This window comes from Zophobas morio, unplaced genomic scaffold (assembly GCF_036711695.1).
Source record: "Zophobas morio isolate AGI-343-1 ecotype UQ-CSIRO unplaced genomic scaffold, CSIRO_AGI_Zmor_V1 ptg000083l, whole genome shotgun sequence".
NCBI lineage: Eukaryota > Metazoa > Arthropoda > Insecta > Coleoptera > Tenebrionidae > Zophobas > Zophobas morio.
In genome coordinates this window covers 62,096-87,020 of record NW_026972188.1, presented here as the reverse complement: position 1 = coordinate 87,020, position 24,925 = coordinate 62,096, and the positions used below count along the sequence as shown (strand labels likewise).

The window sequence follows — 24,925 nt, the reverse complement described above, 5'->3', positions numbered from 1 at the left end:
AAGCCACTAAAGAGAAGAAGGACTAAAGGAAAACATGTTTATCTATTAGGCTACACTTTACAAGATTTATATATGTCCGGTGTATCGGTACACATAAATTCAAGGCCGTGTGTCTGAATACCATCGAGGATATTCTCTTTCATGCCTTGATGGTTACGTATTTAACCTTGTGTGTACTTTTAGTACTTTTCCAATGCGCTGTGAGCATTCGTGGTTTAAGGCAACTGTAGAGTTAATGCGAGGGCTCGATACTTTAATAGATGATTTCCTGGCCCCTTTAGTCGGGAGAGCTCAACTGCAAAGTGCCGGGGAAATTTAGTAGATTAAAAGTCTTGATTGCTCAGATTTGAGTCCTCCCCTTAACGAACATTGCTTATTACTTAAATTGGAGGATTGCTAAAGTTTTTAAAAAAAAATTCTAGCCTAAATATTAAAATGAATATCTTTCTATACCTTAATTAACAGTTTCCTGCCCCTTTAAAAGGCGTTTTTACCCTTTGGCGTGGTGGGAGATCCAACGTTGGTAAGTGCGCATAATTTAGTAGAGCTTAATTATAAAATTATGTTTTGGGTTGCTTAACAAATATTTTTTTATCGGGTGGTTGCGCGGTGGCCTGCTTTTTGCGTTTAGGTGCGCCTCTAGGTTAGTGAAGTTAGATTAATATCTTTTATATTGTACTTTCCTTAGATCAAGAAGGAGACTTGTTTAATAGTTAGAGAATAAGCAAACTAAGCTTGCGCTCACCAGGAAGCGGGAAGGAAAAAAAGTTTTGTTTATTAAAATAAATATAGCTTTATCTACGTACGAAAGTAAACAACAATAAGCAAGAGCGCGGGGTGAAATATTCTTAGCATATTGTCATTGAAATAATAACTTCCACGCTGAGGATCTTTTTCTTTGCAACAAATATATTATTTAGTTTCTTTACTAAATAAATTTTATTACACCTCATTCAATAAACTAAAAAGTATTAGTGCGTAAACACTGCACATAGAAAATTATTAGGCTAAAACGTTACACCATTTTGGTAGTAATTGTTATATGATAGTCATGACCTTATAGATGTGGACTTTTAACGTGTAAGGGACCGTCTACTTACTGTGTAATATTATTTATATATACTATATATAAATTTATTTACTTATATCATTAACTACCAATAGTGCCACCTAAGGAATGATAGACTAATTTTTTTAACTGTGTTATAAATTGGGAATTATAGCAAATATTATTCCTATCCCTATAAGAGGAATATGGAACGAGTAAATGAGTTGAGTAGAGTAGTAAATGAAATGGGAAGAGAACACCAATTCAAGAGGAAGAATATATAAACTTTGAGTGACTACAACCAATTTCTGCTGTATTTCGTAAAGTTAAGATATCGGTAAGAAGTCAAGGAACTTATGAAGGAAGCGAACCATTGATATGACGGGAAAAATGCTAAAAAACAGATGGAAAGTTAGAGCAATAATAAAAAATTTATAAATTTATTATATTAACCCCTTATAGGTTACTGGTTACTATGTTTACCACTTGTCGCATAGGTTAATTTGCATAAGAAGGTCTATAGAAATTGACCCCCAGCGTCAGGTCCGGCCTAAGTAAAAATATCCGGTAAACTTGAGTACCATGATCCAACGGATTAGGTAGCAACCAACAAAACATAAAAAAGTGGTAAATCAAGTTACCAGTGAACATTAGATTAAGCATGTGTTGATGCGCGATCTTTTTATTGGTGAAAAAAGGGATCATTCTGGATGTAGGAAGTTTTGTTATTAGTTAGATAGGTAAGTAAACATTAGTTTTACTGTTTTATTTTAAATATTAATTGGGATTTATAGAATCATGTTTTGAAAACAAATTGGGCTTTAAGCTAGAGTTTCAACATAGAAAGTAAATTCTCAGAAAAAATATCCCCGAGGTTTTGCCCGTTAATGGGTTAAATTAACTAAAAAACAGAAAAAGGTGATTGGGGCCATTACTAATATTGACTTTAACAGGTTGAATATGTAAACCATCATACCGGGATCGAGAGTTGTCGTCCGTAACTCAGCGGTTAAGAGCATTGACACGCATACTCAATGTAGTGGATTCGATTTTCACCGACGCGAAGCTCTTTTTTGGTCTTTTATGGTCACGTATATAACCTCGCCCTTGTATGCCCTAATACAATGCACGATGCACCAATGCGGGTACGGAAATGGACCTTTGCATATTAAAAAAACCCTGTTGAAATAATACCTGACGTATAAACATAAATGTATTCGTAGACAATTGATTAGTGGACAGCAAAAATGAAAGGGAGCATTATAATACTTAGTAGCCCTTGTGCACCAATACGAGAAATATAATGTTAAACTTAGGTTAAAAAAAATTACCTCTTAAAGAATGCGATTAAGTGACTTAAAAAAAGACTTCCAAAGGGAGGAGTATTAATGTGAAAGGAACAGTTAGAAGCAAAATGAACAAGTGAAGAAAACCGATAAGGACAATTTATTAAATTATTGGTACATTACAAATGGGGCAATACTAGTGGAACCTTTACCCTGTTTGCAAAATATAGTAAAGGTTAAAAATAGGGCAAGAGCAGTAATTCTCCTTAGTTAGAATTGTAAAGATTTGTGTTTGTAAGCTTTCACTCATTCTTTAAATGAACCCACGTGAAGTCGGGATAGGAGGTGCTCTTTTTTCACGGCATGAAATTCAAAATAAATATTCTAAAATTTTCTTGTTTGTAAAGGCAGAAGAAGTTGTGTTTTTGCTCGTGCTTTATTAATTAAAAGTTCACTACTATTTGTTTAAATGTTTGTTATTAGTCATTCAGCAGCTTGTTAAGAATCACTCTTCGCGAAGGTCCTTTCAATATCGATAATAAAAAGAGGAAGGCCATCATTACGAGCTGTTTGATAGATCTCGATGCGGGTTGGTAGCGACAAACCTTTACTGTCTCAGAGTATCTTGAAGCCCTATATGGTTATGGCAATTATACAAAAGTAAGCCACTAAATCACATTATCTGAAAAAATAGAATAGCTTTTTACTTTTGCCCTACTGACTCCTTTTAAATATATACGAGGTCAAAGGGATTCTTCAGTTTTCCTTTCAACTGCAATACTTCTAATTTTAGCGAAGTACATTTAGCTTGCTCTTGGGATATTGAAAAGTTATTTCTGTCTCTACTAGAACAATTTAATAACTCCTCATGGGTTTTAGTGTTCCTATTACTATCTATAACTTTGTTACTACTATACCTGAAAGATATATTACTATTTTTTTTTTTCTTTATTGGAACATAGCGTACTTTTTACTAATAGTTTTGCTATTATCAGTGAAAGTTTGCATTTTTGTTTAAAATTAGGCAAATTTTATTTTCTGTAGATTTTTTTTAAGCTAACTGTTCTCCTTTTTCTTAGTTGGTATAAAATTCTCTTATTTGCTAATAACTTACGTAAATCCTCCGAAACCTCTGTCTTTAAAATAAAACAAAAACTAATATTGCGAGGAAGATGGGAAAATAGAGCGTTATTTGTTAGGTTATTTAATCCTTTACCGACCGGTATCTAAATCTTTAAGCCCTTTAAAATTAATTATAAACAAATGTATATATATATATATATAGATGTATAGATGTGATTAAAACAAAAAAGCACTAAAAAAATTAACACGACTGCCAGTTTATTTTTCGTGAACCTTCATTATATACTAACAACTGAGCAATAAAATAGTCAATAATAAACGTAAAATTGTCTAAAAATGGTAATATGCGTTTAAACTTATGAACTGGAATCTTTTCCTTAATGCTATTATATATATATGTTATCAATAGTACTAAAATAAAATAAGCTAAAATTATAAATAAGTAAGTAAAGATTATTATGCGAACAAGATAATAATTTTAGTAAATATAATAAAATATTAAATCACCCGAGTCTCTTCATTAAATCTTTATATCGCAGTAAATAGTAAAAACTTGGGGTTTTAATGGCTATCACTTATTGGTTTAGAATTTTATTGCCTTATTTCAATTGGAGATTAGGGCGTAAATTCGATCAAGTTTTAAAATCCTGTTTTAAAAATATTTTTTTTGTGAGTGTTTGCATCTCTGTTGAATAGTTGCCCGGACTAACAGATATTTCTAAAGATTCTAATGGTTTTTTTTGATAAGTTTCTTATTATTTTGTATCCTCTTTAGAGAAAAAAAATTAGGGACTATCCTTTCCTACAATTTTTTCCAGCCTTTAGCTCTGTCCCTTATTCTGAAAATATAATAATATGAGCATCATTGGGCAGTGACAGGGTGCGCCCTTTCAGTGCTCGTTCATTAGTAAGCTCATGTACCACAAACAAATATTGTGCTCGAATAGCAGTTTTCAAAAGAAACATGTCTAGTTTGAAAATATCTTCATTTTTATATATTATTTTTTAGCCGGAAAAGGGAGTCTGAAGAGGAGACCAATAAACATAAACAGTTAAGAATATTAGGATTAGTCTCATAGCCAAAAGTGCAGTAGAGGGTTATTAGACCAAGATTTTGTGAATACTGTTATAGCGATTGAACTATATTATTTAAACAGTTTAAAAGTTATAAATAAAGAAATGATAACCCCTTTTTAGGTACTCGGGTGGGTTTGTGCAGTTTGCTTGTGGAAGTTGTCTACGCAATACTTATCTAAGAGATAGCATACATCAAGTAATGTTCATGACTTAAAAGAGTTACAGATTAAGCAGATATTACAAATTTAAGTCTAATAAAAATGAAAGCAACTTTATTAAAACAAACGTTTATGCAAAAAATTTAATCAAACACAGCTAACTGTTAATTTACATGTTTTGGGCTATTTTATGTTAAATATTATTTTAATACAAGTGTGAGCTAGCTCGATTTTTTCAGTTCAGGTGTACCTCATCTTTATTTTTTTTTAAAAACTTTGGGTAGTCACTATTTATTTTTTTAATATAAGGATAGGGTGAGATAGTATTTAAGTGCACTTACCTTCTGGTTCTTGTTCTAGCAAAATGGGGTGAAAGATAGCCTAAAAAACTTTTCTTATAGCTGTCCCTATTTGGTTTGCTTGAAGTTAAATATTTGGGATGACAATCAGCAAGGTAACGCAATCTTTAGTTTTTCCAAATTTACTGACTGAAGCTTCTTAACGATAGTAAAACTTATATAGCTTCAAGCACTTACTATTTAATTTGTATTTATTTTTAAAAAATATTTTTCACTTTCACTACCGAGTATGTCTGTAAATTTTATGCAAAAAAATCGATAAAGTCTATAAAAAAAGAACTTTACTGAATGAGGACTTATTCTTCTTAGTTTACTTATTAAAACTCTGAAACCTTAACAAGCTCAATCTGGTAGCGGGTTTGCAAACAAAGCTTAGTGAGGAGCACTCTTACTCTTTTTAAAACGAGAATATCGGGAATAGAGTTTCATTATTCCCTTTTTTAAAAAAAAAACTCTACTTATTAGTCATGGAGATAAAATGAATCTTGCTTTTGAAATTTGTTTAGCAATAATATGAATTGATCATAATTCTACTATACGTACGATCAGTAACATGTTACAACTAAGTGTTTTTGCCAAGTTTTAAAACCATGCACCTTTTCTTACTAAATGCGTTGCTTATATAAAAGCTAAAGGATGGATGTATTTTATTCTTCAGCAGCTTAAATTTTTTTTATAAATTGAAGGCTTAAAGTGTATATAAATACAGCAACTTTTACTTATTGAAGTAGGTTGCACAGTGGTATTGAACAAAACTTATCAATTCAAGTCTAATTAAAATGTTGTTTTAAAAAAGTTTTAAATCTGCAGAGTTAAAGCTATGGAAGGGTAGTTAATACGGGATAATACATATTCGTTCAAAGTATGAAATAAATTTTCATTATTTTATTTAGTGTAGTGCTATTGCTAACATTAAAAGAAGTGGTTGTTTACTTTTTTCCCTTTTTTTTAAGTGGGTTTTCTATTATTCTTATTTCAAATTTTTTAAATGTATTTCTTTTTTTTATTAAAACTTTAAACTCTTAAGGGGATAATATAACTACTGACGTTTAAAGTATTTGTATTATTGTAACCATGAAGTCCGAGTCTTCTTTTCCAATAGTTTTCTTATAATTTTTTTTCTCGCGTGGAAAACTCAAGAGAAATTTTTAGATAAACTCGCGCCCTCGCTTAATTGTTTGTTGATTTAAATATATTGTTTAAAACTATTATATTCTTATTTTGTAATTCATTTCACTTAAACCACAATAAGAAATACTTTTATTAAGTTTAATTTATTAACCTTTTTTTATTTTGAAAATTTGGATAATAGAAGTTGACTGCTCTTCCCAGCAGCGACTTAGCTTAAAGTTTTTTTTTTTGGAATTGAACCACATTTTCCCTTTTCATGTATTATAATTTAAGAGATAAAAGTGTTATAAATGTACCACCTTCGCTTTTTTTGATTCTAATTTTTTAGAAAAATTAAATTGTCTTCATTTTTTTAAAGCATTCAATTAATTTTAAAATGGAAAAATTTATGTTTTAGAAACGTTTTATATTTTCTTATAAACTTAATAGTTTTTTTTAGTTAAATAATACTTAAAGGTGTCAAAGTGCTAACAATATATCACATATTCTTTTTTTTTTTAATTTTTCTAAATATATATTTTTTAAGAGATAAAAGCCTGGAAATGAATTACTTATGTAATTCATTAACATAAAATAATTATTTAACTTTTAAGAGTTCAAAGTTTTAGAAATGTACTACATTCCCTTTTTATATATTTTATTTTTTTTAATAAATAACATTTAATAATTGAAAAAGTTAAAAATGAACCACTTACTTTCTCAAATTTTTATAATTAAATTATTATTGAAAGAGAAGTTTTTATTTTATTATTCATTAATCTATTTACTTCTATTTAAATCTTTTTTATAAATTTTTTTAAATTTAGTAGCCTTTTAATACAATTTTTTAAGCTTAGATTGGCAACGTTTAACGAATTTATTGATAAAAATATTTTAATAATATTTTTTGTTAAAAGTATATATAAATGATAACCATATTATTTATTACTACCTCTATCACAGTAATGTTTTAGTACTTCAAATGAATAAAATTTTTAAATCCAAACCAAAATCACCCCAAGAAATTGTGAGATTAATTAAAGAGGCTCTAATAAATCTTGAAAAAGGAGATAGCGTCAAAGCAAAAGAAAAGGTAATTATTTAATACTAGTAATTTTAATGCTCTTTTTTAAATTTTTATTTATTATTAAAATATATTTATGCTAAGTTTATATTCATTTTAAAAATAATTATAAATATAAAAAGGCTTCTGAAGAGGCTTCTAAATACTTGGCTGCTTTGAAATCTACTTTATGTGGCGATAGTAAATTATTTTTTGACGAGATTATTTTTTCCGAGCAAATATTGTGTTTATTATAAAAGATGAAACTAAGCCAAACGCTATAGCAATTACGCAAGCTGCCAACGAAGTTTATTCTTCCAATTTACTAACAATATTAGTAAGAAACTTAAAAAACATTGAATTTGAGGTATATTTTTTTAATTAATTTATTCAAAAATTAATCACCATAAAAATTAATTTTGCTTTATTTAAAAAAAAGTTAAGTTTTTGCACGTTAAAATTTTTTTTAAAAGATTTAATTACTACTTTTTTAATAAAAAAGTTATGTGATAGTTATGAATATAAATTTACACTCTTTATATTTTTTAAGCTAGCAAAATTATATTTTTAGAATTCTTAATAATTAAATTTTTGCTAATAGTTAAATTTTTATTTTGTATTAACATAATTTTTGTTATTTTTAGAAATAAATTTTTTTTAGTTCTAAATTTAATTTAAATAGATATTTTATTTTAAATTTTGTTTTTAGAGAATAAATTTTCGTTATAATTTTATATATTTTTTATAAATATTAAGTATTGATTTTTTATAGAATAAATTTATTTTTCATAATTTTAATATATATTTTAAAATTTTAAATATTTATTTTATACAGAATAAATGTGTTTGTTATAATTTTAATATGAATAATTTTTTTTACATAATAAATTTTATGAATTTAATTTAAAATTTTTTTTTTAAATTTTTAAATTTTAATAATTTACAGAATTAATTTTTTAGTTATAATTATAATTTAAATATTTATTTCTCGAACATTTTTCATTTTTTCAGCTGTTTTAATTATATGTATAATTTGTAATACTTTTATAGATTTCAAATGAATTTTTATAGTAAAAAAAAATCTTATTTTTATTTAAATCTTTGTAATAGAATTAATTTTTATTTTCTGTATAAATTAAATTCTTTTTTTTTGATCAAATTTAAAAGTTTATATATTTCTTAAAGTTATATAGTTTATAATTAAATTAAAAAGTTTAGAATTATTATTTTTTTATGTAAAACAATAATTTTTTTAATTTACTAAAATCGAGATGCTCTTTTTTGGTAATATTTATTATATATTAACTTTTTTATTATTATAAACTTTAAGAAAAACTGTTTATAGTATTTTTTTTAAGAAGTATTTCATCTTTAATTTAAACTTTTTTTTAAAAGTTTAAAACCTTATAAAATTAAATTATTTTCCTATTCAAATTTAATTTTTTTTTTGCATAATATAAAAGTTTAAAACATTATAAATTTAACTCTACCTTTTCTTTTCTGTACAAAAATTTAATTCTTTTTGTCTAATGATTCCGAATTTATAAAATTTTTATAAACTATTATTAATTTTTTTTGAAAGGCACGAAAAGACGCTGTACAAATTTTTAATAATTTGCTACGAAGGCACAGTGAAGTTCGGCAGCCGACAGTGGAGCACATTCTTGCTAACGAGCAGTTGCTTTTCCTACTAATTCAGGGGCACGTTTTATTATTATTAATTTTTTAAAATTTAATTTAATTTAATATAAAACAAATTTTATTTGTTTATTTTTATAAATTAAAATAAATAAATCTTTATAAATAATTTTTTATAAAAAAAATTTATGATTTCAAAATTTTTTTTAAAAGTAAAGATATAAATAAGAGATACTAGCATTAAACATAAAAATAAGTAAGAGAAGACTATAATAGGAAGTAATGATATTAATAAAATATAAATCTATGAGATGATCGTTACAAAAATGAATATATATAAGATTGTAAGACAATAATAAAAATAATAAGTAAAAATAATAATGAACAAGTAAATAATTATAATTAATATATAAATAAATACTTTTTTTTCTTTTACATTTTTTATGTACTCACAAATATAATTTATTTTATTTATTATTGTTAAACTATTTATATATAAATTTTTTTCTGTAAAATTATTATATAAATTCCATTACTTATCGTTACTTAAAAAAATTAGTATTCATATTTGAAAAATAAATTTTAATCATATCTTTAATATAAAAACATTTTGTTTTTACTTGAAACAAATTTTTATTTAGAAAACATTTTTTAAAATAATTTATGAACTTCTTATATAATAAAAAAATTGTAATTTTATTTCAAAAATTATTATAAACGTTATAAATTTAATTTTACTTTAAAGTAAAAAAAAAGATAACAAAAGTAACAATTAAAAATAGTTAAAAAGTTGTATATAGTTTATGAAATTTAATAACAAATTATATAATTAATATTTTTTTATTAAATACTAATTTTAATATTTACTCTAAAAAATTATGAATATTATTTATAAAGTTTTTTTTTAATATTTTTTTTTATTAAAGTTTGAATATAAGTATATATATTATTTTTAGATAAAAAGTTATTATTAATAAAAATTTATGTCAAAAAAATATTTTTATATTTTTTTTAACTAAAATATAATATTTATTAATTTATATTTTAACTAAAAAAAATTAAAAAATTCTTATATATTTTTTTATTATTATTAATATTTATTAATATTCAATAAAGTTTTGAATAAAATTAATTATTTTTTTTATATGCGTTACTATAAATATGATTTGTTTATTTCCTTTTAACTAAAAAGTTATTAATAAAAGGTATCTTATTTTTTTTAACTAAAACGTAATATTTATTATTATTTGTAAAGTTTTGAATAAAAAAAATAAACTTTTGTGAGTGAAAATATATATAAAAAAAATTTACAAGAACTTATTAATACTTACAAATAAAGTATTTATTTTTTTTTAAACCAATAGAATTGATAAAAAAAGTTTCATTATTATTTTAAGGTTAGAGTATTTTTATATTTTTTATAGTAAAAAAAAAGTAGTATTGACTTTATTTTATTATTAAGTTTCTTTTTTTTATTATATTAATATAAAAATATATAATAAAATTTTATTAATAATAAAATATACAAAATATTTTTTATTTTTAAGATTCGTATGATTATTATTTACTATAAAAGTTATGACAATTTTCATATTATTTTGTTCTTTTTCAATAAAATTGTTTTTTTTACTTAAAGGTTTTATTAATAACAGGATTGTATTAATAATTTTTTTTATTTTTTTAATAAAAAAAAGTCTGACTTATTATCAATTCAATAAAAAGTTATGCATAACATTTACTATTTTCTTTTTATTAGTAATAAAGTTGTAATAGAATTTTTTTTTAATTTTTAAATAAAATTTTTATACTAACAAAACTTATTATTAATAATTAAATTATAGTGGTGATATTTTTATTACTAATTTTTTATTAAAAATTTATTATTTTGAATAAAATTATAATAGTAATGTTGTCATTATTTTTTACCCATATTTAATAAAAAAAAAATTTTAATAAATATTTATGTCCATAGTAAACACAATAGTAGTTTATTATTATTTAACTAAAATTTAGTACTCATAATTAATAATGATAATAATAATAAAGTTATAAAAGTAATTATTTTTTAAATTTTTATTAAAAATTATTAATAATAATCAAATTTTAATTGTAATATTTTTTTTCTATAAAATTTAATAATATTTACTAATATTATTTTTATTAAAAAAAAGTTACGAATCTACTGAAGTTGCTGGTAATTGTGGGCTTATTCTACGTGAATGTATTCGCTATGAACCGCTAGCAAAAATAATATTAAACTCTGACAAGTTTTTTGCAGTAAAACTTCTTTATTTATTATTATTTTTTGAAAGTTTTTATAAATGTTTTTTATTTATTACTTACTTTCTACTATTATTATTTATTAGTTTTTTACTCTCATTTATTTAATTTTTTGAAAAGTTTATGTAAAAATTTATTATTTATTTCTCTCTATATATATTTATTTATAATTTTTACTTATTATTATTATTATAAATATTATAATTTATTAGTTTTTTACTGTAAAACTTTTTTAATTACTAATATACCTCAAAAATATATATTAGAAAATATTTTTATATTTACCCTTTAAATATATATATATATTCTTTACTTTTACTAATTATTATTATTATTACAATTTATTAGTTTTTTGCTGAAAAACTTTTTAATTATATTTTAAAAAGTTATTGCAAATATTTATATATGTTTATTTATTATTTACTTATAATTATTATTCTAATATTTATTATATTTATTAATTATTTGTTGAAAACTTTTTATTTCCAATTATTTTTAATAAAGTTTTATTATATATATATTTTTTTAATTGTTCATTACTATAGTTATTATCATTTACTATATATTATTACGTTCATTAGTTTTTTGATTACGTTGAGAATCCAACTTTTGATGTTGCTTCTGACGCATTTGCCACTTTTGAAACTCTTTTGCTGAAGCATAAAGAACTTACTTCAAGCTTTTTACACGAAAAATACGATAAAGTTATTCTTATTTACTATTTATTATTATTAAAAATAATTAATATTTTATTTTTATAAAGTTTCTACGAAAATATAAAATTTGTTATAAAGAAACTATTTTTTTGTAAAAAAAAAGTCTTACAACTATAAAGAAATTGAAATGTATTAATAAAAAAGTTTGTAGACAAGAAAAGTTTATAAAATTCTTAAGAAAAAATATTTTAGAAAAAAAAATTGCAGAAATTTAGGATAATTAAAAAAATTTTATTATATTTTTATAATAATAAAAATTATTTTTATGTGATTATTATATTAATACTTTGCAAAATTTTTACAAAAAAAAATTATTTTCAAAATAAAGTAAAAACTTGAGACGAAAAATTGAATTTTTTTTAAAAAAAAATATTATATTTTCAATTTTTTTTACTTTTTTTTTTTAAATAAAAATTGATTATTATATAATTTTTAGATTAACAATTTGCGAAAGTATATACAAAAAAAATTATTTAGAATAGAAAACAAAAAGTAAACACGTGGAAAACAATTGCAGAATTTTATATAAAAATACTTTTATTATTTTTATATATATATTTTTTATTTTTTTATTTATAGTAATTACTTATTATATGCTTTTTATATTAACAATTTGCAAAATTATTTAAAAAAAGTAAAAACTTGAGAAAAAATAAAAATAGTAGAACAAACTTTTTATTTTAAGTAATTTTTAATTTATAAAAATTTTATTCGATATATAATCTTTATATTAACCATTTGCAAAATTAATAAATTATATTTTTATATTATTATTTATTATATATTTACGTTAGAATATTATTTTTGTTAGTTTTATACAATAATAAGTTATTATTATAATTTTATATTCTATTAAAATTGTTTCCTTTAAATTATTTTTATTTATTCACTTTATAATAATAATAGGAAATTTATAATCAGAAATAATATTTAATTAATAACGTCTTATTGGTTAACTTTTATCTTTGTTGACTAGTTAGTACTATTAAAGGAACCAATCAAATATTAGATTTATAAGGGTAATTTATTGATAGAGTTCAGAATAGTAGTAATAATAATACTTATTATGAAGGGGAAAAAAACAACTCGTATATCGACTTTTTTATTGGAAAAAATCTTTATAAAACCAATCAGATACTAATTTATAATATGATAATAATAATACATGAATTTAACGTTTATTTAATTTTTTATGCCAAATTATATATATAACCAATCATATACTAATTTATTATATAGTAATAATAATATCATGTTTATATTATTTTTTATTATATATATTTTACTTATTATTATTATATTATATTATTGAGTTGTTAAATACGTTTTAGTTTGAATACTATTCTACCAATCATCTTATGTATTGATAATTTATAATTATTTGTAGCCAATGAGATACTATTTAGTATGCAGTATTTTTTTTAAATGTTCTACTGATAAGTTTTCTATTTAATATATTAATAAGAGTAAACTTTTTTTAATACCATATTTATTATAATTTTTATTGTAGTTTTTACTATTATAATACATATATATGATAATATTTTCTTTATTATTATTATATATAATTTTTTAAATGAATATAAAAGTTAAACTTATATATATAAATGTTTATGTTTTCATAAGATAAGGCAAAAAAACTTTTATATTTATAAAATAAGTTTTTAAATATATTTAATACTTTTTTTTATTGTAAAGTTTGTATTTTTTTTAGTTAAGCAAAAATTGTTATAGAAAGATTATAATAAAAGTGAGAGAAATAACTTTTTATATAAGTAAGAACATTTATATTATATTACTTTTTATAAGAGTTTTAAAAATATATAGTATAATTATTTAATAACAGAAGTATTTATAACAAATATAATAGTTTTACTATTTCCGTTTTTTTGTAATATTAACGTTAAAAAAAAGTATATTTTTTTAAAATTTTATATGAGTTATGTAAATAACAATTTAATAATATCAAGATAATAATAAATAAATATTACAAGAATATAAATAACTAAATATTTCAGTAATAATAAAAGTCCTACGACAAAAAAATTATGAATGCTAATAATATAAAAATAGTGAAAAAGTTTTGTTTGTAAATTTTAGTATAATATTTATTATTTATTTGTATACTTTTTGATAAAGTTATTTATATATTGATATAAAAAAGAAAAATTTTATTGTATACATTTTACTTTATTGTAAAAAGTTTTTAAATGCATGAATAAAGTAATATTAAATCTAGAAAACTTTCTATATTCTATTTTTTTAAAATAATTTTTTGTCTACTTTTCAATTTATTATTATATTTTCATATTTTGTATATAAATCCATGATTTTACATCAACATCATGAAAGTACTTGAAATTTTATCTACAAATACAAAGAAAGTTACCAGAAATATTTATTACTATTTTTATTATTATACCTTTATTAATATTTTTTTATTTTATTTTCATTAAAAAAATTAAGTTTTTTAAATTGTACGAGCGATTGATGGATTCACAAAATTATGTGCTCTGCCGCCAATCCCTGCGAGTTTTATCTGAATTACTATTGGACAGAACCCACATGGGTACACATGATTACCCTTTTTACGTTATTATTATGGATCATAACGCACGTGGAGTCATGTGATTTACGAGAGCGCCTGGTTACTTTTAACTGGTTAGCAAAGACCACGTGTTAACTACTTCATTGGTCCACTACGCACGTGGGGTCTCGTAATTTATGAAAGCATTTAATAACTTCTTCATTGGATAGCAAAGTTCATGTGTCGTTTCCACACGTGCGCATTTCCTTTAAGTTTCTCTTATCACTATTTTTATAGCAGTTTCTTTGGCTTATACAAAAAATGTTTATTTTTAATATTTTTGACGTTTTGTATACTTTATATTACTAATACTAAAAGTTTTTCTTTATTAAATCTTTTATTACTTTTATTATTACAATTTGTTATAAAATAATGTTTTTCTTTATGTATAGTTTCACTATTTTTATCTATTTTTCTTCATCATTATTATTTTCCTTTCAACTTTATTCATTACTATGCTATTATTATTACTATCATTTTACTTATGACTAATTTTATTATTATTATTATTAAAATTTTTCTTGTTTCTATTAATTATTATTTCTATTAAAGTTTTTTCTTTGCTTACTCTTATATTTAATAGGTTTCTTATGTATTATTATTACTTTTATCAATATTTATTATTATTAAAGTTTTGCATAAAACTTTTTTAATTTATTATAGAAACATTGTTATAGTTCGCTTATTACTATATATTTTTTTTTAGTATTTCTTATTATTATTAAACTTTTGCTTATTATTATATATATTAATTTTATTATCATTTTTACTTATTATTATAACTAAAAATATTATTTTATTTATTATAAACTTTGCCTTATTTTTAGTAAATTTATAGATTAATATACTATTTTTTATTATGGTTTTACTTATTGATAATTGTATTTATTTACTTTCAAATAATATTTTTTTTATTATTTAACGATTATTATTAATTCTTATTGTTTATTTCTTTGTATTATTATATTTATTATAATATTCTATTATTTTGCTAATTATATATATTTACTTTTTTCTTATGCATAGATTATTACTATTTCTCATGTTGCTATAATATTGCTAATATCATTAAAAATATAAATCTATTTATTTTTTCTATTTATAATATATTATAATTATTATATATGTATAACTCCTCTTAATAATCTTATATTTATCAATAATATTATTATTTTGCTAATTATTTATTATTATTTATATATTATTAATACTTCGCTTAATATATATTTACTAATTATCATTATTTATATTATTATTTGTTATTATTTACTGAATTGTTATAACTTTTCATAGTATTTAATAAGTTATTTATTATTATTTTTTTTATTAATATTGATATTTAACATATTTATTTTTATTATTACTATTATTTATACTAATTACTTTGCTCATCATATATTGTTATTATTTATCGTTATTTATCATTATTATATCATTTCTATTATTATTTTATTATTTATTATTATACATAATTATTATTATTAATATTATTACTATTATTTACCAATATTATAATTTTTATATTTATTATTTTATTATTTATTATTACTATTATTTACTTTATTATTAAATATTACAATCTTATTTTTATTAATATTATTATTGAGGATTTCATATATTATTATTTGTTATATTTATTATTAACAATTATTATTCTATTAATATTTATTGTTATTAATTATTCTTATATTTCTTATTACTATTAATTATTATTTATTATAATTATATTTATTAATATCGATATTTTTATTATTATTAAAATAATTGTTATTGACATTTTTTTATTAATATTATTTAATATCATTTATTATTGTTGATATTTCTTCATATTAATTCTATTATTTATTATTTATTATTATTTCAGATAATTTACTTAAATATATTGATGATGCCGAAAACTTGAAGCGCATTATGAATCTTCTTCGCAACAAAAGTCGGAATATCCAGTTTGAAGCGTTTCACCTTTTCAAAGTTTTTGTGGCCAATCCGAATAAGTCTTCCCAAATCCGGAATATTCTCTTGAAAAATAAAGAAAAACTTGTTGAGTTTCTGCAAAAGTTTCAAAATGATCGAACAGGTTTACTTTTTATTATTGATTCCTTTTTTATTTTTTGTTATTTTACTATTTATATCTTAATTATTAATAAAATGATGATTACTATTATATATTTTATTATTTATTATTAGCTATTATTATATATTATTTATTATTATCATTAATATAAAAGTAATTATTTTTGTTTATAGTTTTATATTTACATATTTTTGTTATATTTTTAGTTATTTATTTCTATTATAAAAGTTATTATTATTGCAAATATACATATTTTTATATGATTTTCTTTATTATTAAGAACTATTTTTATTATTTTATTAGCTATTACTCTATAATATTGTTATATCCTTTTTCATTTCTTTGTTTATTATAATTATAGAAATAATTATTACTATATATATTCTATTTATTTATTTATAATAACTGCCAAAGTACTTTTTATTATTAATAATTGTAATATTGTTATTATAAATATGATTATTATTATATATTTTATTTTTAATTAATTATTATTATTATAAAAGTACATTTATTCTTGATTGTAATATTTTTATTTATTTTTATTATAAAAGTAATTATTACTGTGATACATTTTATTATCTTTTTATTTAATATTATTATAAAAGTAACTATTATTATTATTAATTGTATTATTTATTTATTTATTATTATTAAAGAGATAGTTCTTATCATATTTTATTATTCATTTATTATTATTGTTATAAAAGTACTTTTCATCACTATTGAATGTATTATTTATTTTATTATTATTAATTGTATTATTTATTTATTATGATAAAAATTATTATTATTTATTTATTTACACAAAAGTGATTATTACTATTATTATAAACTTAATATATTTTAATTCTAGCAAAAAATAATCCAGAAAGTTTCTGATGATATAAAAAAATTAGAAAAAACTTAAATAATAATTATTTTTTATGTAAAAAATAATTATAATTTATATTTTTTTTAATTTATAATAAAAACTTAAACAAAAAAAAAACTTTAAGTTAAAAAGTAAAAAAGAAAAAGTATTAATCATAGAAATTAAGAAAAATGATATTTACTTATATATATTTTTTATGTAAAAGTAATTTATAATAATGCAGTAGAAAAAAGTGTAAAAATATATATTTTTATAAGAAATACTTTTTCTTTTTATATATTATTTTATAATAAAAAAATTAAATAATAAGTATTTTAATAAAAAGTAACGACAAGTTTTATTAATTATTATTATACGAAATACATTTCTTTAAATATTTTTTGATTATAATAAAAATATAATAAAAAGCATATTAAAATAGATATTAGTAGTAAGTAAAACAAAAGGTAGAAATAATTATTATATTTATATATATACTTATAACATTAAGAAATAGAAAGTAAAAAATAAAAGAAGTATTAATAATTAAAAGAAATGATTTATTTATATTTTCTTGACTTGTGTAACTTTTATAGGAATAAATAATAAAAAGTAAAATAAAACCAAAAAAAATTCTAAAAATAAAAAGTTCATTTTTTTTCTAACGTGGTTGGTCACGTGGTTTTTGGTACTTCATGACATCACTATGATTGGGGGGTTTTCTGTATTAAAAAAAATATGAAGTGAAGATATTTTTGCTTTCATTTTTGTTTACAGTTTTTTCATAAGCAAAATATCTAAAATATTTTTCTTCATAATTTTTTCCAAAACTTTTGTATGAACATTAAAAATATTTTTATTTAATTAATTTTTACCATTTTTTTATGAATGTTATTAATGAATTCTTTTTTTGTTTGAAACTTTTTAAAATATTTTGATTTTAGCTTTTTTTTTTTTCGTTTTCCTTATGAAAATAACTAAAAATTAGTAATTTATTGTTTTTTATATCAAATTATCACTTTTTATTATATTTTTCTTATAATATCATTATTTTATATATTTGAGTTTTTTCTTTAAGTTATTTTTATAATAATTTCATTATTATATATTTTTGTTTTTTCTTATATAGTATTAATTTATTATAAAACTTATTAATAAATATATGAATTTTTTCCCTCTAAAGTATATTTATTGTATATATATAATATTTTATGTTGAGTTACTTAATATTATATATTCACAAGTTATTAATTTTATTTAATGTTTATTTACTTTATAATATATATTCTTATGAATATCTTTTTTGTATATTTTATTTATTTTTAATATTTCTTAATTAATTTTTTCTTTTTATTAATATTATGTAAAATTTAAGTAAATATTTTATTGTATATAATATTTTTTTATATATCAAATTAATTTTTATTTCTTTTTATTTCTTTAAGTTTTTATTATATTTAAGTTTCTTTACTTTTTATTTTTAGTAATAATTTTTATTTTGTAAAATCATATTTATTTTTTATTATTAAAAATCTCTTTTTAAGATATTATATTAAAATATTATTTTTTCTTAACTTTTTTATATTTATTATTTACTAGTCTGTAAATTTTGAGTTAATAGTTTTTTTTAAAAATATTTTAGTATATATATATAAAGTTTTTTTTACATATTTTTTTAAAATATATCATATATATTATTTTTTACTTATTACTAAGTAAAATTTATTCTATTTTATTTTTTTATTAAAAGGTTTTTATGAAAAATACTTTTACTATTGATTATTATTTAATAAAAATATTATTATATATATTTATATTAATATTTAATTTTCTTTTATCTTTTTAATATTTTTAAAATAATTTTTATATTTTTATTTATTTTATTGAATAATTATTTTCTTTTAAATATTTTAATATTTACTTTAATATTTCCTATAAACTTTTTTTTATTATTATATTTATTTTATAACGTTCTATTAATATTTTATATATAAAACCTTTTTAAGATGATGAACAGTTTAACGAAGAAAAAGCAGTCCTCATTAAAAAAATTGAAGCGCTTCAGCCAATAGAATCCTCTGGTGCGTAGGGATAATTATGTAAACAATAAAGCTTTTTAACTTTTAATTTTTTTTTTAAGATATGAAAAAGTTATTATTATAAACTTAATAATAAGAAGAAAAGTTTTATATAAAAGAAAAAGTTTTATAAAAAAAGTAATAATAATTATAAGAAAACAAAGTTTTCTGTAAAAAGTATAATAATAATAAGTAGAAAAAGTTATATATAAAAAGTATAATAAATAATTAAGGTAAAAAATTTTATATAATAATAATAAAAGTTATATTATAATAAAAACTGGAACAAGCTTTTGTAATAATTATTAAGCTGTAAATTTTTTTATAAAGTTTACATAAAAATGTAGGAAAAGAAACTTTTTTATATAGTGAAATAATAATAAAACTGTAACAAAAGTTGTACCATTGCATGCTAACTTGTTATTTATAAAAAGTTTATAGAGAAAAGTAAATATATCGTATAAATATATATAAAAAAGCAATAATATTATATTCAATAATAGTAATAATAATGCTAATCTATATAAAAACTAAGAAAAAGCTTAAACTTATTATAATACAATTAAAATTAATATAAATTTATATGAAATTAGAAAAATATTCTTTTCATGAAATTTTATAATTAAAATAACAGATAACTATAAAAAGTTAATGAAAGTTTTTTTATAATTGAATATAAATATTTAATGATATTTTAATAAAAAGATTTGCTTATAATATGAAATGTATTTAATCTACTTTGTCAAGGTTCGAAGTTTTAGAAAAAAATGTATTGAAAAGCAGTTCTTTAATATATGAAATATAAAAGTTATAAAAAGTTATTATAGTTGATTGCTTTTATAATTATTTTATCTTAATCTTTTTTTCTTTAAGGATTCCTTTATTATATTTACTAATTTTTTATATATTTAAATCGGCAAAGATTAATGCAAGAAGCAAAAGACACAATTTCTGCACAGTAACTTCATAATTTGTCAAAATTTTTGTTAAAAATAAAATTAATATTTTATAATTCTTTTTACTTTTTAATAAAGTATACATACTTATACTATAATGAAAGTATAACGTTTTTTACGTTAACAAGGTTACTTGCGAGTCTGAAGTTGCATTGAAAATAATACTGTTAAACGTTTTAATTTTTATAATTTTCTAAATTATAGTTATTATGAGGTTTACTTTTAAGTCTGTAAAGTAAAAGGATTTTTATATTTATAGATAAATAACTAATAGCATTAACGGTAACTAATTTAGTTTAAAAATCGAAGGTTTCTTTGAGTATAAAATTGTAATAAAAAAAATAGTATTACACGTTACATTTTGCATATTTTCTTTTAAATACAGTTACTATTTTATAATAGAAAAAACATATGAAACCAAGTAAAAAGATTTATTAAATTTATAGATTAATAACCATTATCTTTAACAGTAATTAATGCAACTGAAAATTTAAAAGGCTTCTATAAAAGTAAGAAACTGTAATAGAAAATATTAGTAGTATACGTTATAATACTTATAATTTATAAATAACCGTTATTATATTATAAACGTAATAAATGAAGGAAATTAACGTTGGTGGAAGTATCATACATATAGATTAACAACAAATATGTTTAACGGTAATTAATTTAAAATAATAATCGAAAGGCTCCTTTAGACGCCGACGATATATATATTTTTCTCTTAATGTAGTCAATAGAAATTTAATTATTCTATGAAGAGTCCGATAGTCTCCTAAAAATGAAAATTTTAATTCAAGATTCAGAAATTCATGAATTTCTCTTGTCAACTGTAAAAATTTTAAACAATACCGATAAATGAATTATTAAAAAAAACCCTTTAATAGTTTTTATTATGAATATTGACTTTATTGCAGTAGTTTTGTATAAGTTAGCAAAAGAACGTACTTTTTCCTTTTAAGTCGCACAGTGACTTGCAATTAGTGCCTCTTAAGTAAATTTAAAATTGGAAAAGTACACGCATAGAAAACATCATTAATTTGTGGTGTAGAAGTTTAAACTTTTGCAGCTTGCAACATAAATCTACATAAGTTGAGGCAATAAATTATGTCGGAATATAAAAAACTCTTAATTTTTTTTGGGGGCATATAATATAAACACAATCATAACATATAACATATTTTCTATATACACTTGGTGATAACGTATTACTAAAACTTTTATATTTGAATAAAAGAAATGAATCCTAAACAAAAAAATATTTTAAATTAGATACCGTTATTTGTAAAGAAGGCATACGTCGGAGCAATTAACACAAAACTGTATTATACCAGGAATAAAGTAGATCTAATATTACTATTTTCTGTTTAAAGAGTTTAATACACAAATAATACTAAATTAAAAAGAGCGTAGAGAAGAAAGTACAATAATAAATATCATACAGGTAAAAAAAAAAACGAGGGAAAGCTCTCTGTCAGGGAATCGAACCCTGGTCGCCCGCGTGACAGGCGGGAGTACTAACCACTATACTAACAGAGACGCTCTCGTTAGCGAAATTGAAAAATAATCTATATAGTTTAATTTAATTTACTTGAACGGTCGCATACAAAAATTAAAAGTAAAGACAAAAATTGAGCTCTTATATTTAAAAAGGTTTGATTCGCCCGCTTACACATAAAATTAATCTTTCTAGGAAATATTATTTTGTGAGTGAACAATTCAGATGGAAGTGTTTTAATGTGAACTAGCTTTCTCTCACTTTAGGCGCGCCTATCATTATGCATAGCAAATTGTTAAGCTTGTAAAGATCTACAGCATACCAGGTGTAAGGTAAACGTGAGTTTAGCCCATACAGCAAAGTAAATGTTGAAAGAGTCTCCTTGTGCACCAAGCTGAACTTACACTTGATGTTTATACAACCCATTACAGCAGATAACTTATTTGTGTGTACTCCCTCTATACTATGACAGCTTTGTAAGCACAACTAAATAAACCGCGGAGGACTGGTTGGTGGCAGAGTAATTTGTGCGCAAAAGTCAGAAGGAATTACGTCTTCTAAAATTATGAACTATAATCGACAATGCGAGACTTTTATTCAAAAGGTATATAGAGCCATAATGATTCACTTGTCAAGCACGCAGGGAAGACTAAACCTGGGGGAAAATGGAAGTCACAACTTATTCTTTTTTTTTTTAACGCTAACCACAAATTATTATCATCTCGGGAATGAGAACCTATAATGCTGCCGGATTAATTAGCGCAATAACAGAAACGAACTTTATATAAATTACTTTGGGGCCGTGTACCCCTCCTCCCCCGGTTTTTCACCACATTAGGCCAAAAACGAGAACCCAGGGTGTTTCTCCGATCTCCGCTACCCTTTAATTCTTTGAGATCATCGTGATGCTCCTTTAAAAGATATGAGTTCCCTTGCAGCGAACTTAATACTAAATAGTGATGCTCGACTAACCGAAAAGCTGCTGAATTCGTTAATATAACAAAAATGATGAATTAAGCGCCAATGGTAGCGGTGACTCTTCTATGCTCTCCCGTTCATTCGGAGGTGCTCTCGACTCTTTTCCGTTGCGAAGGTTGTGATGTTCCCGAAGGCCCCACGACCAGCCTTTACGCAAAGCAAATACAGTCCTATCAGCCTCTTATTAGTTAATGACAAAGTAGATGAAGCGGTCTTACTGCGTTGCTTGCAAACGAATTTTGAACTAAGACCATACTTCTCCAAAGTTTCATTTGGATTTCGGCTAGAACATTCTAGAACGCAACAGATCCTACGTTTTACAGGATGGAGGGCTAATGCCTTCAATTTGGAGAGGACGAAAAATCTTATCACCGAGTTTACCACAGAGGCTCGCTCCCAACTTGCGCGCCACAACTCTACTATGCTTCTTAACTTGATAAATATTACCTTAAGAGAGGCACTTTTAATACACTTGTGGGCGGTGCGCATCAACCCTAAAACTACTAACAGCAAGAGTTTCATAAGGACCTCTTCTACCTCCCTTGTTCTTTGCACTTTATGTACGCGACTTGCCACCGTGCCTGGGCCTACGACTCATGGGCAATAGCCTCTTTGCTTAAAGGAGGACAAAACAAGCTGCTACATCTAATGACAGGCGCAACGTGGTTTGTTCGAGGCGATTCCTTGTACTAAGACCTCCAGGTTGAGTGCTTGACTACCGTTTTTCAATGCCAAGCTACTGCCAATTAGGAACGACTTACCCAGCGCACCAATCGACAACTGGCAATGAGCTCAGTTACGAACCATGGAGCGGCGCACGTATCGCCCCTGCGCAAAGTACTTTGAATCTATGTTATGTATACAATAAAGGTTAGGGTTATGAGAATGCTTAGACACAAGCTCAGCCATAGCTTCTTTGCTATCACCTGCTGAAAGCTCGTAAATATGATAATTTTGTAATACGATATCTTGCGTTACCGTTTATAGGGTTGCAGGGATCAAGAGCTTGAAAAAATTACCTACAATTAACTACTTTAGTTTCAGGCTAAAACCGAAAACGAGATAAAACTAATGACATAACAAATTTCATTGTTTAAATTCAGTCAAAAGTTTATTTATAAATGAGGTTCCTTTATAAGAATAATATCCCACGCCGATAAGAGGATTTCCTCGACTTGACTCTCAGCTCGTTTCCAACTAATATAAACTTAAATTCGAAGACGACAACGGACCTTATATATTTTTGCCAATTGAAAGTATATCTTGTTTATCTCTATCTGTGTCGCGTTAGAAACGCTACAGTTAAACTTTAGGTGACCTCCTTATCGAAAGTAAGATGAAAAACTAAAAATTAAAGCTACTACAAAGGTAGCGCTTTTTAAAAAGAGAATTTGATTAAGACAATGCAGCGTACAATAAAAATAATTGAATTAATTGCTCAAAAATTATAAAAGCAAGAAGTTAAGTGTTAGCCTTAGAGAAGATAGATCAGTAGTTGCTCTCTACAGCTTATAAAGTTTTGCTTTACGCAAGAAGATAGATAAAAACCTAAAAAAAAAATTGTCGAAAGCTTTGCAAAACTTGATAAAGTCTCAAAAGCGCAGTAACGTAGCATACTCAGAAACAAAATATCTAAGTAGATATTTGTCGTTCTTGCGGAGTACTTTTAGCACAAGTTTTTTCAGTCTTATTAAAAATAATCAAATGAACCTTAAAAAAAGTTGAACAGTGAGTTCAGTAACTTGTCTTCCTTGAACACTTAAATTTTTAATAAATACCTTGATCAAATGTCTGCACTTGGGGAATAGCGAGCATTGCAAACGTCAAAAGTTTTTTAAAATAATTAAATTCTGAGACTTAAACTTTCTTGTAATTACATAAGGTTAATATTGTAAGACTTGAGCAGTCCAGAACACTCGAGAGCCGCGGGCACCTATAACTCATTTATTAATTATAAATAGGGCAACTAATTTAATTTTAAAATTTAAAGAATTTTTAAAAATGTAACTTTTTCTACAACCTAGCCTTTTAATAATTTTACTGTTTAGTGTAAACACTAAATTAAAAAACTAAATACATATGA

At 22.1% G+C, this 24,925-nt stretch overlaps 1 protein-coding gene and 1 non-coding gene across 2 annotated transcripts; one reads left to right on the top strand and one right to left on the bottom strand.

Moving 5' to 3' along the window:
* The first annotated feature begins 6,354 nt into the window (after nucleotides 1-6,354).
* On the top strand, nucleotides 6,355-20,366 carry LOC135144137 (calcium-binding protein 39-like). The gene is made up of 11 exons (XM_064076130.1): nucleotides 6,355-6,400; nucleotides 7,085-7,214; nucleotides 7,328-7,385; nucleotides 7,445-7,551; nucleotides 8,767-8,885; nucleotides 10,994-11,099; nucleotides 11,684-11,806; nucleotides 14,285-14,387; nucleotides 16,270-16,482; nucleotides 19,339-19,431; nucleotides 20,333-20,366. Exons 2-10 carry the CDS (start codon nucleotides 7,104-7,106, stop codon nucleotides 19,419-19,421), a joined length of 1,023 nt encoding a protein of 340 aa, XP_063932200.1. The 5' UTR covers nucleotides 6,355-6,400; nucleotides 7,085-7,103; the 3' UTR covers nucleotides 19,422-19,431; nucleotides 20,333-20,366.
* Nucleotides 20,367-21,833: 1,467 nt separating this feature from the next.
* Nucleotides 21,834-21,905, bottom strand: Trnad-guc (transfer RNA aspartic acid (anticodon GUC)). The gene has a single exon. It is a non-coding gene; the product is annotated as a tRNA-Asp (tRNA).
* Between the last annotated feature and the right edge of the window lie 3,020 nt (nucleotides 21,906-24,925).